The 17,198-nt window shown below is 38.7% G+C and overlaps 1 protein-coding gene and 1 long non-coding RNA gene across 4 annotated transcripts in view; one reads left to right on the top strand and one right to left on the bottom strand.

Annotated features, from left to right (window-relative positions):
- The window catches only part of mdga1 (MAM domain containing glycosylphosphatidylinositol anchor 1), a 204,209-nt gene that overhangs the window by 40,159 nt on the left and 146,852 nt on the right, over positions 1-17,198 (top strand). For both annotated transcript variants that reach the window (XM_085391380.1, XM_085391300.1), the window contains exon 3: positions 16,480-16,619. In XM_085391380.1, coding sequence (XP_085247506.1) covers positions 16,480-16,619 — 140 coding nt within the window. The remainder of the gene's footprint in view (positions 1-16,479; positions 16,620-17,198) is intronic.
- Positions 5,686-6,431, bottom strand: LOC146678430 (uncharacterized). 2 transcript variants are annotated; one of them, XR_014912357.1, is made up of 3 exons: positions 6,276-6,431; positions 5,979-6,185; positions 5,686-5,899 (listed from the first exon to the last, which is right to left on the bottom strand). It is a non-coding gene; the product is annotated as an uncharacterized LOC146678430 (long non-coding RNA). The 2 variants fall into 2 exon arrangements; XR_014912356.1 differs by having other exon boundaries at positions 5,687-5,899; positions 6,259-6,431.

Below are 17,198 nucleotides of genomic sequence, written 5' to 3'. Positions count from 1 at the left end.
CCTGAGCAATGCAGACGACTGGTCTATCCATACAAGAGGCGTCTAGAAGCTGTAATCACCAACAAAGGCTTTTCTACAAAGTATTGAATAAAGTGTGTTCAATACTTATTCCCTGTGTCATTTCACTTTATTTATTATGGTTTAACTTGTATACCTATATGTTCTGATTTGATTGTATGACTTCAATATTTGGCTTGATGGCAACATCTGGTGGAAATGTTGTGTCAATAGTCCACTTGGAAATCCCCTTACTGATAAAAATGCTGATGTGTCAAATACTTATTTTCCCCGCTGTATGTATTCAGCTGGTGGCAGAAGATGTGTAACTGTTTTCTTTTTTTATGCTTGATCCTACTCAGGTACTAAGACTGTTTTTTTCTACACAGTTGGAATTGCAGCTAATGCAACACAGAAAACTGATGAGTTACATTTGTAGGTTATTTATCACAGATTCAATCAATAAAATAAATTTCACTTTGGAACTGGTGATTTCTCCCTTTTTTTGGCTATTGGACTCTGCCAGACCTAAACACTGAGTAATATGTAATGTTTAAATGTATAAAGCTGAAAGATTCTGATCTTGAATTTTTGGCTGTCAGGTTAGAAATGAACAGCAGCACCAAGCATGCAAACAGTGATAAAATAAATTTGACAATGTAATTACCTTAACGCACTGTGAGCTTGTGAAGATCAGTCACAAGATTAATGATTTTATACAGAATTAGTCTGTGGTTTTACTCACTTCCATTTCCGCTGCTGGATTTTACTGTTATGATAATGCTCTATTAATGTCTCTGATTGGAGTAGGTGGTGCTCAGTTGATCCATTTTGTGTGGAAGAAAAGTAAAAAAAATACATCAAACACATCCTTTTATGTGAGCATGCACACAGCCTGATGCAGCAAGCTTGGATTAATAATGAACGTTTATACTCACAGTTATGATACCCATTATCTCAGATTAGTGATTTAAGTTTTGTCTAGCCAGCTAACAAAAAGTAAAGCCTGACTCTGCTGAACTTGCTTTCTAATATACCCCTCTGTCAGTTTAGTTAGTCAATGTTCCTGCTATGTCTTTGTACTTTGGACTAGTGCTGCTTCCTGGGTTACTGGACTTGTGTTAGGCTTGTTTTTTTTTTTTTAAAATTAGATAGCAGCCATTAAAGATCACTTTTGTTTATGACCTGTACCTCCAACATAATTTTTCCTCCTCCCTGCTAATCATAACAGCAAGACACTTTTCAAATACTTGTTTGAGTATAAACATGCTGATTTCTGCTTTCCTTTACTGTATATACAGCTTTTCTTTGTTTAATCTCCCAGCTAATGAACAGCCTTATTCAAACACTATCTCAAAAGTTTAGGGTCAGACAGAAAGTTGCATGTTTCTCAAAATAAACTTTTATTCTTCAAATGAGATTCAGAGTGAATAGAAAATATAGCCAAGATTATTTAGCTATTAGCAAGCTTATGAAAAATGAATTGTACTGATAATAATGTTACCCTTCAAAGATGTTTTCCTTAAATAACTATTTATTTGCAGAAATCACAGCCTTTGACATTCTAGCTTTCAGTGTGTTATTCTCCTGGCCTCTCCATTATAGACAGAATACCAGATAACTGCTTCTTCTCTAAATACAACCCCGATTCCAAAAATGTAGTGACGCTGTGTTAAATGTAAATAAAAACTGAATGCAATGACTTGTAGCTAATGCATTTTCTCGGTGTTTTCTAGGTTGTACCGTGAATAAATGTGGGTTTATGAGATTTGCAAAATGATTGCATTCTCTATTTACATTTTACGCAGTGTCACAACTTTTTTGGGAATTGGGGTTGTAATTAGAAACTGTGACATTTTGTACATCCTAGGAGACAGCTGACCATATTTGTTTCTAGGTCACAGGTTGGTATTTAATGAAAAGAAAAACCAAATTTACAGACATGTGGAACAAACACTAAAGAGAGAGAAACTTTAATGCATTAGAAAGCCTGCCAGCCAGTCAGAATGTGAGAGCAAAGCTCACATTGTGGAGTTTATGTGCTATCCTTTTGTTTGTGTTTGATTCCCTTCACGGCATATGTGAAATACAGCTTATGTGAAGTGGAAATGTTCCATAAGTGTTTGTTTAGATGTATTATCCCGGTGACAGATGGATGGCCTGTCTAGGCCGTACACTGTCTCCCATCTCCAATACATCTTTGGCGTTCAAGTCAAAAAGCAACATCCTGGCGATCCTCGACCAGCTGTCAGCTTTTAGTGCTTCGCTTGCTGTTCCATTTTCATCTAAGAGCTTATCCAGTGCAGGTCTAGAGCTGATGATTCATCATAGGTGATTGTACTAAGTGTTACACACATGCACATACATCCATACTTTGAGATGAATTCTACTTTTCGTCGAATCTACATTGCAAACATTTGCAATCTTTACAAAGTGGTGACTGACAAAGGAGTCTTAACCAAAGGCAAGCTTTTTGCATTCATAAATTACAGGCCACTAAATACCCCTCTGAGCACCTAGATTTTACTGTTTTTTTTTTATAAATCTCATTTGTCTTGTGAGATACATTTATTTTGGCTTTGACTGATGCTGTTGTGTGTTGTTAATGTAGATTTTGATATAACACTGATAAATATTGTGGACTTTGTGCAAACACTTTTTGGACTAAGAGTAAGAGGAGAAAATGCAGTGTGCACCCCCTCCCTTTCCAACCTTTTTCACAGTAAAGATCATGTAAAACAAGTGAGATGGCAGGTTTTTTTGAAGGATTATATTTGTTGTGTATGTCATGCAATCACTGCAACATGTTTGAAAAGCAGATATATCCTAAGTGTATTACCAAGCGGAGTTGTTTCTAGATGACAGTGCATGTTAACAATTGTTAACATGTCTCTTCTTCATTTCTGTTTTTTTCGCCCTACAAACATTTTTAGTAACTGCAATTATCATGACTTGTCTTCGCCATATACAGCAGATGTTCCTGCACATCAGTCTCTCACAACAGTAGGGGGACTGGCAAAGTGTGAAAACAGAATAATATTACAGTCTTTTGTCTAAAAATTGAACTGTTCTTAAGGAATTAAACAGAGACTGTTAGCTGTTCTGCATTATAGATTTTCAGTTCATGCTGAAAGCTCATGATAGATTATTTTCTTCTGTTACATTCCTCATTGAACAGATAATCTGCCCTTTTGTGTCATGAATTTCCAGTGCCCCTCCTTTTTTTTTTTTTGCTAAACTGAGAACTGAGCGCAGCACACATGCAGAAAGTTTTCTGTATATTTAGTGACACCAAGGAATGGGGCTCACTGAATAATTCACAATGCAATACTGTCACAATACAGCAGATGGGCAACAACTTGACTGACAGTTTATGATACATAACAATAGCCATGTAACAGATAAATAAATACCAATATGAAGGTAAAATAAGAAGTAATTATTTATCCACTTAAGTGCAGTGTCTGTTTGTGTTCCTGTGCGTGTGTTTGAGAGAGAGAGAGAGAGAAAGAAATTACTATTATTTATAATTTTTTAAATTGTATTTTATATACATATATTTTTTTATTTTATTGATGTATCATTTCAAACAATTAGCTCCTTAGTTTGCTTGCCTTTGTTGTCCTCCATTTCCCCCATCAGTTTCTACTTCCCCACCAGAAATTAGCATACTTTCATTCATTTGACCCTCATTTGTTTAAAAAAGTGCCCAGGGACTCAAAAAACTGACTCTAGTGAATGAAATTGGTGGATGAAATTCAGCTAAACTATTTGCATTGTTTAATGAAAATATAAACATTTGGCACAAGAATACTAATAACAAATAGCTGGACGGAGTGACAGAATATATTACTGTAACATTCGCAGTTGATCGCAAGACTAGACACACTTCACCAATAAAGGATGTGCATTTATGACCCAACAGATAAAAGTTTACTGCACATATTTAGGTCAAAATCATTGAAAGAAGAAATAGAATCCATATTTTATCCAACGTGTCAAAATATCTGCTTAACACATTAGTTTAACAATAACTGTTTCACTAGCTGGGCCCACGTCCTCATTTTAGGTTTGACAACATTTTGGTAGGTAAAGGTGAATGGCTTGGACATGAATTGAGCTGCGGTTTGGGGAAGGCCTCGAAGGGGACTGGCGACGGCTCCCGGGCCAAGCAGATCCCCGTGTACTAAACAGAAGTGAAGAAGTTAAAGAATTGAAAACAAAGAGGGGCGGAGGGTGGGGCACGTAAACGAGAATGAACAGCTTGCAGAACTGGGGAACCTATATAGATGACAACCGGAAGGAGCGTGTTTGGAGGCGTGGTCTCGCTCCTGAAATTCCCATACATAATCTCCAATAAGGAGCTGCACAGTATTGTCACATAATAAAACTGAACAGTATTCGTTACCTGGGATGTTGTATCTTGGGTCGAGCACTTTAAGCTCTGCTTTTCCACCATATAATTACATACTTTCCATTACTGTTAATAGTTTTACATCTTTACTGCATATGACTCTGAATGCTGTGGCTCCTCTTAGAAAGAAAGCCACAAATCAGAAGTACTTGACTCCATCGATAACTCTCAAATGCGCACCTAAAAGCAGATAACTTGTGTGCTGGAGAGGAAATAACATCTCGCTAATTTAGAAAATCTTCAATTTGCCTGAAAAATAGTTTGTTGCTCTATAAAGCAAAACTAAAACTTACTATTTATCACTGATTTAAGAAAAAAACCTACGTTTCTCTTCAGTACTGCAGCCAGGCTGACAAAAAGTCAGAGCACTGTTGAGCCAAGCATTCATTTAACCTTATCCAGTAATGACTTCATGAATTTCTTTGAACCATTAGCGCTTATAAGGTACTGCAAAATTTTGCAGTGTTGCCTCCCCAGCAGTGTTCTTGGTGACTGTGGTCCCAGCTCCCTTGAGGGCTGATCCACCACCATTCTAACAATCATCCTCATCCAATGAGGCAGCTTCTTGCATGGGAAACCAGACCGAGGCTGGTCATTTTATATGTGATTCATTTCTGAATGATTGCACAGTTATCACTTTCTCGCCAAGCTTGTTGCCGATGTTGCAGGTCTGTTATCTTGTGCCTAACGTCCTGGGACAGCTGTTTGGTCTTTCCCCGTGGTGGTGGAGGACTTGAATGGAAGAGATTCATTCTATGGACAGTTGTGCTTTATACACATAAGGAGTTGAGTTTAGGCGTATGTGTTTTTATGGATCTTCGGTTGATATTCTGTCTTTCTGCATTAAAATGAAACTATAGAAATTATAGTTCATGTCTTTGATAGTGAGCAATCTTACGTGTTCAGCAGAGGATCAAATAATTAAATATTTTCCCTGCTGTAGAAGCAAAAATTTGCATTTCTTTAGTTGTTCTTTTTCAAAATATTATTTTCATAGTAAAAGAAATTATTAAACTTACAATTTACCTAAACTGCAGTAAGTTACAGGGACTTATGTACTTGCAACAACTGAAAAAGAGCTGTTGCACACCCACGTTTACCTGACACCTTACTAAAGTAGGTGCAGCAGATTTATATAACAAAATAAATGTCAGTTACTTGCATCATTTTCCAGTGTGTCTATAAATTCAGTAGATATGAGGTCATTGACCCTTTTCTCTTTTTGACTTTCTCCACAATTTTCTGTCACGGCGACGGATGGCCGGTACTGAATAGGACCCAGGTGCAGGAACCCAGAGCGGAGACGGTAGATGATTTAATAGTTTATTACGGTTAAGTGCAAGGGGAACAAAAAAAAAAAAGGGAAACGTGGCAAAGACAGAAAATGACGAGACGTGGAGCCTTGGTGTGGCGTGCCCAGGGGAACGTGGCTAGGGCGAGGGAACGAGGCCTGAGAAGTGGAACGGAGCTGAGTGGGGAACAGTCACACTGAGGGGAGAGGATATAGAAGTTAGGCAGGTAGTGAAGGCAGCTCAGAAGTGGCCAGTATAAGAGCAGCAATTCTTACTTTGCAGTTAGGGACCTGGAGTGTTTGAGAGGGGGATGATGAAGATCCAGGGGAGGCTGAGTGGCGTGGAAAGGCTGACCTGAGATCCGGGGCTCCAGATGGAGTGTGATGGCAGGAGGGCAGGCAGGTGAGGCACAGAGGGATTTCCAAAATGATCACTAGGTATTCCGAGTCCGGAGGTGGAGTGAGCCAGGGTGGGTACAGCGACTGTAGCACAAAAGAGTCTTAGTTAGTAAGATGAATCACAGCGAGAACTTGAAACACAAGACCTGTTACCAACATGGGTTGATGACGAACTGGCAGTGAGTGAACATCGATGTGTGGTTTAAATCCCTCTGGCTTGATAGCCTGCAATAGGCTCCAGGTGTGCAGGAGCTGGAGTTGGCCCTGCCCAGGGGCGGATCCCAGGTCAGTTCAGGAGCCTAATGGAAACTCCAGCCACCCACCGTAGACCATGACATTTTCCTTCTAACTGTTTTAATTCTTTGCTCATACCAAGTCTCTACATGTTCACCTGGATGATTTGGTGGTGGTTTTTTTTGGTGTTACACCCTTGCCTTGCTTTGTGTGTTCAGTGACAGTGACGAGCTTCCACACAAAATAGGATGTAAGCGTGTTAATGTCTCGTTTATGTGCATGCAGCTATTTGCCTGCACTGCTGTGACCTTGCTGTGCATGCATGAAATGGACCAGCTTGTAAATGGACAGACATGAGGCTGACCAGCTAGTCACCAGTAATGACCAGAATGCTGGAAATTAGCCAGTTCTAATCTCTGGCCAGTCGTTCAGTGGATCCCTGTCACATTTTTTAAGTTGATAAAAAAAAAAACTTTGTCTTTTCATCCACAGCTCTCTTTTTCCTTCCTTCAAGTCTCTTGTACATGAAAAAATTATGTCTCTCTTTACTGCTGCTGAATCCAGCCTTTATCATGAGTCAATGCTTCATTAAATCCTAATGGCAGCTCAAAAAGGCCTGCGTTAAATGAAGTGTGACAGATTAATGAAGTATTATTTATCAATGAGTAAAACAGCACCAGCGAGACTAATATCAATATCTAAAGTCTAGCTGTTTTGACAAGCAGGGAGTTGCTTTTTCTCCCTGTCTTTCACTCGCTGCGGTGTCATCATTCAGTCTGTATCTCTACCTGCTCTTCATGCTTTCTCCTTTTCACCTTTTCCTAGTCTCGCTCTATACGTGATTTACACATCACGGTTGTTAGGACCTTTCAATCTCTGCCTTTCTTCATCTGTGTGTCTTTATTGAAGTCTGTCTCAGCATTTCTCTGCTCTTTGTCATTCTCTCTTCCCACTTCTGTAAATTTAAATTTTCCAATTTCAGTCACTTTATTGGCATGACTGTTAAAACCGATGGAAACCATAATATCTAGCTTGTTCTTGTGGTACTTCTGAGGATCGCCCACTCCTCCACCACACACACACACGCACTCGTGGCTTTCTCTTTACCTCCAGCTTTGACTCTGACCTTTCATTCGAGCGCTTCTTCTTCTCTCCTCTTTATCGAAATCCTTTCTTAGTGCCTCCCTCCTTCTCACCACTTCACCTGGACTGATCACTAAGCACTGTCGGATGCTCTGCCGCAGTTTCCTTGGAAATATACAGACGTGTACACGGACACACACACCTACACACGCACACACATTTTGTTTTTTGTTCACATTAAGTGTTTTTCTTGTGCTCTTAGTCTGTGTGTAAATGTGCATATGTGTGTGTGTTTATGTATGCCATCAAAGGGAGCTGAAGAATTATGGGTGAGTAGAATAAGGTCAGGTTGACTGTCAGGCAGGCAGATGACGTGAGGCACATGCCTTGTCTTCACTACCTCTGTCTTTGCTCCTAGATACAGTGCTTTTATCCTCTGCTCTCAATTTCCCTTTAATTTTATTATCTTTTGCTTTCTTTTTTTCTGTTATATCTCTACTTCATCCTGACTGTCCTGCTCCAGAAAGCTACATTGACTAACCATATGTTACACCCAAGGTGCTTTTTGTGGCATATGCTGTAACAACACATGAAAGAACCAACACACACACGCAATGAAGGCAAAACCTTTGGTGCAATTTCTAAACCTCACCAGCTGTTACTATCCTTTCTCTCGTCTTATCTTGCTCTTTTTAATGCTCTTGTTGTGGGCTATTTTCTTGTCTTAACAGATGTTGTGTTGCTTTGAAGCACCATTGGTTGGTGGAAATGATGATGTAGGAAGTGTGAAATGTAAATCTTAAAAAATCATTTGCACATAGAAGAGACATTACTTGAATTTTCTTTTCATTTTTAACATTTTTGATAATATTTTAGTTGCTACTAATGTGGACTGGTACACAACATTATACACATCACTCTGCATTTAATCAGACAGATAGCTGCAACTCCCTGAGCCTAGTTCTGCCAGTGGTTTCTTCCTGTTAAAAGGGAGTTTTTGTTTCCCACTATCGCCATGTGCTTCCTCATAGAGGATCATCTGATTGTTGGGGTTTCCTCAGTAATATTGTAGGGTCTTTAACTTACAGTATAAAGCACCTTGATGCAAATGTTTGTGTGATTTGGTGCATTTTGTGCATTTCGATGTGGATATCTGCTAAAAAGGCCCTAAAAGGGGGTCTTATAGTTTAAAGAGAGAAATCCATGTGTCTGTAAGACAGGTCTGCTGATGTGAGACATTGAGATAACATTACCCGTTCAACATCACAAGGTTTTTCGCAGTTAATATTCCCAGTGACAGCATTTAAGAAGTCTCACGTCATTCTTTATTAATGTCAGATCATCCAAACTTGGAGCATTATGCTTCGGATCATGGTGACTTTGCACTTAATGAATTTAAGGAATCTACACAAAGCAGTGATGTGCTCCTGTATCCCTAGCAAGATGTTTAGTGTTGTTTTTAGTAGCACTAAGCTTTACTTAGAGCAAAGTGCGTGTGTGTCTTTGTGTACACGTGCATGGATTTGTCGATTACTACTTCTGAGCAACACTTGACACTTTAATCAAGGTATCAATATATGCTGTTGTGACTTAACTGCACACACTGATGTTTTGTTGAGTTTCAAATTAAAGGTGATTGAATATTTTGTTTACTTCACTTCAGCTTAATTTGCATTAAACACTCCAACATCCAGCGACGCAATTTTATTTGTCAATTTATGTGTTTAAAATAAATAAATGAATACTTCAGTTATATTCACACTTGCATTTTTGTGCATTTTTAAGTGTAGAGTGTTGGGTTGATTAAAAGATATGCAAGTGTATTAAGGTGAAATGCAATTTGTATTACTTACCTTAAGGTGCAAATAGCATGCATTCAAATACAATGATCAGGCATCTTTGTAAATCTATAATCAATATATAATTGACTTATAATTATTAACACATGTTTTAAATTGTACGTATTAATATAACTGCTATCTGGCATTAAATACACTGTCAATATTCTCTTTAGTATGTCAGTATCAACACAGCGAATACTAGATTCAGCGGTCTTTGTAAATGGAGCTTGCACAAAGAGAATGCCAGTCACATATTTCTCTTTTGTTTCTCTTCTCTGTCCTCCCAGCCTTTTCCATACTCTCCTCTGTCCATCTATGCCAAAGATCTAAGCAGTGTGCATCTTTTTTTTGGAACTCTCTCTCTCTTGTTCTTTATCTTTTCATCCTGGGATAGCTCAAGTGCAGCAAATACACTCCTTTGAGGAGTACGACTCATGTAACTGTAACTTCGGTCGTTGCTGTGCTGTAACTGTAACTTCGGTCGTTGCTGTGCTTTTTGGAAGTCGAATTTCCCAGAGGAACCCACCCGAGGGATTAATAAAGTTCTATCCTATCCTATCATGTTTGACCACGTTCTACAAACCCCCAATCACTTCACATAACTCCAGTCCTCCACCAGTGTCAATTCTGACTCCCCTCACTTCTTACATGTCGTCCGATGAACTTTTTTCTTCAAAATAACAAAGCAACATATATAAAGCAACGTGTGTGTGTGTGTGTGTGTGTGTGTGTGTGTGTGTGTGTACACGTGTGGCCTGCATTAAAGACACTAGAACTGTGTTTCGAATTAATCACATTTTTATTTTTGTTTTAGTTTCTTTCTAGTTATAGCAGCTAAAAAGTGGACAAATAATATTTTTGGACCTGAGGGTGAGGTGTGTATAAAAGAGAAGAAAAGGCAAAATTCATTGACTGATGTTAATGCCCAGTTATGTGTAGAAAACCTGAATGGACAAGTTAAAGAGTTCACGAATTCTTATTTTCCCTTTCCTCTGAATTTCCATGTTCTGTGCCTTTTAATAATAGATATTACACACGATGTCAAAGGGAAGAGTCACTCTTCTTGGATATAAAAACGGCAGTGTTTCCAGGAAACTGCTGTCCCCTTTCCTACCCATCTGTTTTCCATTACAGGTGCTTTTTTTCTAGTTTCTCCACCTTTTCTCCACTCCAATCTTCCCTCTGCTCTCCAGTGATCCACCTTTATTGGCTTTTGCTGTCATCTGACATTTGTTGATCGCGCAATCCCTTTGTCCTCTTGCAGTAGTTGTGGTGGAAAACACAGAGTCATTCACTGACAAACAGGTCCACATGCATTAGGTAGCACAGCGTGTATCACACACTATGAGACACTAAATCAGACCCTATTTCAATGTTTTTGTTTAGTGTTCAGTGTATTTGTTTTGGCTATCATACTGGCCGTCAGATACATTATAGCTGTAACATGTTTATAAAAACATAAAGATTTACTTAAAAAATAGGAGTGCTCGGATTATCATGTCAATATGCCATATTTACCCATACAGATTCATTATAACCTGCAATTACAACACCTATGACACATAAAAACATATATAAAACAGCCAAGCGTCCACTAAAGATATAAGCTACAGTATTTGAACCATCCACACACAAACACACAGGCTGTACAGTGATTCAGAAAGAGAGACATGCATACAAATCTACGGAGACATGATCAGAGACATTTATTTAAGTGTTGGTAAACAAATTATGAGTTAAACAGAGTGAATGTAGAGATTACATACGTTATGTAATAAGCTTCTTTTGAAAAGAATGTCCCTTTTCCTTTTCCCCCCCATCTTTTTGTTACTGTGTTACTAGGATATATATTACGTTTCCCTTTATGCAGTGATTCTTGAATGTGTGCGCCGCTACACATGTGTGGGAGCTCACAGATTGCAAGCATTTTGTAAAGTTGTATTCTTTTTTTTGTTTACATTTTACACAAATTCCTAACATTTTTTGAGAAATTGGTTTGTAGATGTCTCCAAAACCAGCATCAAAATAAAATCATAAGGCAGTTAAATAAAAAAAACAAACAAAAAACCCTAAAACAAATAAAATAATTTGCTAGCTAGTGTTTATTCAAGAACAGTCTAGACTTGAAAGCCTCCCACTGAATTCAGTACCAATGAAAATCATATTTGTATGTTTAAGGGAGGCTCATTGCATCTATTTACTGTTACAGAGTAAGATACAGTTAAAAGGAAAAACATCTTCTTGTTCTTTTGTGTGTGTGTTTGTGTGAGTGTGTAAGCAGGGAAACAGCCATTTATAGTTGATTGAAAGAATGAAAAGGTTAGTGAAGGTTAGTCCTTTCATTTATAACTGCCATTTAATGGTCAGGTCAAAAGTTAAATCAATGTCCCTGATGCGTTTTGATATCTAGAGCTCCAATCGAGCCAAAATGAAAAGGATGGGGTCATGACATCAACCATTTGATCTTCCTCCATCCTGTCTGCACAGAAAAATCCTGATAAAATACTGAGGCAATGTGAGTCACACAGACTTTTGGCCATAAGGCTGTTTTTTCTGTGTGTGGAAGACTGTGTGTGTGTGTGATTAGTGCTTCTGTGGGTCAAATGAACACTTCCCTCAATTGCAGTTAATCAATAAATTCTGTGACTTTTCTCTCAGGCCCCCACTCTCTTATCTCCTTCTGCTCGTCAACCTTTCCTTTCCTTTCCTTATTTTCAAACCCTATGTTGTGATAGCAGAGGAAAGGCCACAGCATTGAATGGTCTCTTGTGAATGAAGTGAATTGAGTCAGGGCTCATCTGTATGCATGAGAGGCTCCCATAAAGTAACTACGCATATCAATCATGCTCGGCGTGGCTTCGTGTTCGACAGGATTCATCACCTTCCTTGGGATTCCTCTGGCAAGATACAGTATAATGTACATGAAAACACACACAGACACTTACACATGCGTGTATGCACACTCACATTTCACCAGAGCGGGCACACTCAGTCACTCTTTCGACCACAATCACACACATGCTGCTCAGCACTCTGTCAAGCTGTCAGTGCAGTTTGACACCAGCTCTCCTGTCTCATCATTAGTTTTGGTGAGATATGTCCTGTCCCCTCAACAAAAACAAACATGGCAGGCAGTGACAAATCAATTAATCAGACAGGGCATTTGCCGATAGTTATATTTCACTTACAACTAATGTGCATTGAACGTCTCAGAAAAGTTTCCAATAATGCATGGACAACACCTTCAATCGGTTTCCACCAGAACAGTTTTGATCGATGAATCATCAGACTCGGATAGTTTACTGTCAAAGCGCCAGCTCTCCATGACTGATGATCTCTTTCCGTACTAACTGAAACAAAGAGACAGACTTGCTTCTTTATGCTATGTTGATCAGAAAACATGAACGCCTGTGTGATGGTCTTTGTTTTTTGTATGTGAAATGTATATTCAGTAAATGGACATTTTATAGGGTATATCAAACTGTAATAGTTGTCAACCAGATGTAGGATTGTGGAAAATTATAGGCAGGTAAAATTATGTTTATCTTACATAATGATTTCCTCATGGTTGTTGGGTTAGTTAGTTAGTTGTAGTTGGGTTTTTCTTCTTGTTAGAGTGTAACTAGAGAAGAGGTGTATCTGTAGTCATGCAGCCTGAGCCCTCTTGCTTTATTTTCATCATTTCTTGGTTTTGTTTTTGTCTGTATTGGGCTAGGAGTCTCCCTCAAACCAGCCTCTCTTCCCCTCAGTCCTTCTCTCCTCTGGCTTTCACCTGCTTTGGTCTGCAGTTTACAGTTATGATTATTCCAATTTTTCTTGTTTGTTCTGTATCTTCCTAAGTTTCCTTTCCGCTTAATTTTTTTTTAGTTTTAAATATATAGATATAGTAATTTGTCTCTTAGTCCCTGCTTTCCATTTTCAGTTTTATTCATTTAGGTTCTCTGCCTACCTGTTTTCTAAATCTATGCAATGTTATTTTTCCCCACACTTGAATCCTTCTCCATTTCCTTTTATGCTTTCCTCCCTTCTGTAAGTTTCTGTTTTTTCTGTCTTCCTCCTCTTGCCTGTTTTATTTTCTTCCTCCTTTTTTTTGCTCACCCTCTCTGCATCTCTCTCCTCCTCCTCTTTCGCAGCCTCCCTTTCTTTAGTCGATCAGACAGTTGAAGCAGCCAAGCTGCCGGAGGCTAGAACAGACAGAGGAGCCGCTCTGTCCGACCTCCCTCCCTCTCCAGAGAGGCAAACTAATGCAGACACGCCAATAAGCTGTAAGGAGATAATTATTCACCATTTATATCAGCCCGACATCTTTTCACGATAGTGCAGCACACATCTGGAACCCGGCTCTGTTACTCCACATAGTAATTTTTAGGTTTTTATCCTTTTATGGGTTACATTTTAATTGATTGATCAGGAGAGATTCATGCCGGGATGTTAAAGCTTAAAGGTTACAGCATACTTGTCACTGGAGAATCCACTTTACTGAACAGTAACCTAACAGCAAAAATGTTAGAAAATAGCAGATAAATTAGACATGATCTCCCCTCCCATTGAAACTACTATTAGTGTGCCCTTCAGCAAGGCATTTAACCCTCAACTGCTCCACGTGATCTGGTTACTCTCCTGCATTTATACTGAGCGGCTCCCTTGTCTAAATGTGGTTCGGTGTATGAACTAGAGACAGCTTGAGTGCTGAAAAGACCTGCGTTTGTTAAATCATTTAAATGAATTTCAACATAACCAAGAAAAAGGAGCACTGCATTTAAATCTGGCTTACATTTCAAACTTTTTAATATGTTTAAAAAGTGTTTTTTTGTTCTTTTAGCACAAAGTCGGGAGAAGTTAGAGAAGAAATGGTTTTGGGATGATTTTTTTTTCAGTACAAGACTGAAGCAGTAAATGATTGACTGCTTTTTTGATGAGCTCCTCAAGCGCACAGTTTCGTTTACAATCACAAACACACAAACACACATTCCTTTGGTGCACACAGCCAGCATGTGCTTACTGTAATACGTACACGAAATGAGTAACTGCGCTCATACCACAAATGCTCTCGTTTCCTCTTTTCTTTTCTAAAATATAAATCTTCAGAAAATAAGAACAAAATGATGATAGCCAAACAACAAGATTCACAGATTGCTTTTTGTGGGCACAGAGGTCTGGTCACTGACAGTACCAATGTGGTTTAGAAAGCTACAGCCAAAAGCCAAAATCACAGATTTTATTAAGCACGTCTTTGCAACTGGGAGTCAGTTTGACCTACAGTCTTCTCTTTCATCAATTTTACTTCTTTTTGGGGGGGATTAAAAAAAATATCCCATAAATGAAAATATCATTAAAAAATTACAAATATAAGCAGAAAGTTACACTCGCTGTGCTGTCACACCTTAAGCTATTAGCATGAGCGGGAACATAGAGAGACAGATTTTAAACCTTCTTTTATTTTGAACTTGATTTCTGGCTGTGGATCACGCCAGCTGTTGTTATGTCTGATCGAGTTGAAGTTTAAGGTGAACAGGCCGCCCACTTTCTTCCTGTCCGTTCAATGATAACAGTCGTACAGCACAGTGAAGATTTGTTCTCCCTGTGAATCGATGCTAATCACATCATTGTGCTGCCCCGTCCCCCATGTTTCTCTCTGGGGTTTCACACTCCTCTCTGGCCTTTTCCTCCTCACCCGCTGATTCTCTCGCTCTGTCTCCATTTCTTCCCACCCCCCTCCTGTCTTACCTCATCATAAGGGAGGTGAAGCCATCTGAGTCTATTTGCACGCGAGCCAGCCTCCACATGGGTCAGTGCTGTGCAGATGTTGTCACCGCAAAGAGTTCCCATCATGCATCTGTCATACATTATTGCTTCAGAGTATGCCACAAACTGCTTTCTACTCCATGTTTTATTGAGATGTGGGAGTTTGTTGATTATTATAACAGGACAGATAATCTTGTTTTCATTTTTTCTTATGAATACTGTACACATAGATTTATTTATTTATTTATTTTTTGGGGGGGGTGGGGGGGAATCAATAATGAACCAGCCTTAGACTTTTTCAGATCAAAATCAACAACTGAAATTGGAATTAGTTGTATCTTTGGTCATGATTTGGGCCATAGACCACTTGTTCCATTTGGATCCAATTTAGACCAGAAGATCAAACATCTGGACTGAAGAAAAAAGTCTGGCAATTTAATAAGCTGTTGATATTTTCTACAACAAAAATATTCAAACCCTCTTCATAAAAAAGTTTGCTTCTGTTTATTGAGATTTGCAGACTTTCATTTATACATAACTCTCTTAAAGTCTCACCATAATATTTCAGTTGGGTTGAACTTGGTTAGGACTTTAACTGGGCTATTGCAACACCTTGATTCTTTTTCTTTCTCAGCTATTCCATTGGAGATTTACTGGTATGCTTGAGCTGGCCTCACATCACAGCCTAGAATACTTTGGTATACAGAGGAGTTCATGGTTCAGTCAGTGATTGCAAGTCTAAATCATCACCTACTGAAATGCTGTTTTTTGGTTTTCACTAAATACGGTGCTGTGCATAATGGCCAGACGTTTCCACTTTGGTCTTGTTTGTCTAAGGGAAATTTGTCCAGGGGTTTTATGGTTTGCTCAGATACAACTTTGCAAACCTAAGTTGTGCTGTCATGTTCTTTTTAGAGAAACAAGGCTTCATCTTGGCAACCCTTCTAAACAAGCCATACGAGTCCATTTGATTTTTTTCCACATGATAGTATAATGCAGACTGACACAGGTTACAACTACCAACTTTATTAAACCTATTTTGTAACGTCTAAAATACAAAACTTCCATTACCGCACAACTAAATCTGTAAAAGACAAAAACATTGGTCCAGAGTGAAGATTCAACCTTTTGAACTTCTAAAGGTGACCAACGTTTCAGTTTCCCAATAAATGTCCGCATTCCCTCAGACACTGATCCACATGACACTGCTACAAGTACAGAAAAAAAAGACAACTCAGATCATGCAGATAAAGGAGTAATGTGATATATTTATTTATCTGAGTCATCAATACTAGCACTAGTGTTACACATACACCCACAAGACTATGACCTTTAATTCTGCTGCTGAAATGTTACTAAATATGTAATGTGGTTTTCTCTTCCTTTGTGTTTGTCTGTGTGTATATGTGTGTGCCTGCATGACTACATGCTTGGTTGTGGTGTATGTGTGTGTGTGTCCATGCCTTCTTTCACAGCTCCTGCCAACGCCCAGATTGTGCACTCGGGCGCAGCATGTAACGTCAAAGATGATAACATGAGTGAGAGAATCTACACCATCAAAGAAGGAGACACACTAGTGCTTCAGTGTATTGTTAAAGGACATCCACGACCCCAGGTAAGCTCCAAGATCTCCCACTGGGCATTTATTAAAATGTGCATTTATACATGCAGTATATGTTCTTGGTGATCCGCTGTGACCTTCACTGAGCGAGCAGGTACGTTCCACCTCTCTTGCTCAATGATACCTTGACAGCAATGTCTCTTGTCATTCTAAAACATAGTTTTAGCAACCATATGGGCTACTCTCGTTTAGTGTGATGAATGTTTTGATGTAAACTTGTGTTTGATATATTATCTATTAAAATGCATTTATGTAGTTTATTAAAACTGGCATTTAAAAAAAATCTAATACATAAAATTCCTGTATTTTATGTATGAAATGGATAAAACTAAAGCTGATAAGACCATGCTATATTTATGAAAGTAGCACCCATGTGTCCTTTGGTTCGTCAGAGTCTATCACTGATTGCAGTAGTATAATCAAAGAGCATTGATCAGCCGACTGTCATCAAGAATTTCCACATTTTCAGATCTTTCCTGTCTTGCTGGATTCTCAGTGTTCAAACTCTAGATTTTTCTGTCTTTATTTGCTATTTTCCCAAGACAAATATAAGAGAGCCTAAGGTCATGTGAA

The sequence above is a fragment of the Rhamphochromis longiceps genome, linkage group LG1 (assembly GCF_057381845.1).
Source record: "Rhamphochromis longiceps isolate RC_006_pf linkage group LG1, R_longiceps_female_GT1.1, whole genome shotgun sequence".
Lineage (NCBI taxonomy): Eukaryota > Metazoa > Chordata > Actinopteri > Cichliformes > Cichlidae > Rhamphochromis > Rhamphochromis longiceps.
Note: the sequence above shows the minus strand (reverse complement) of the source record. Positions and strands in the feature narration are given on the sequence as shown.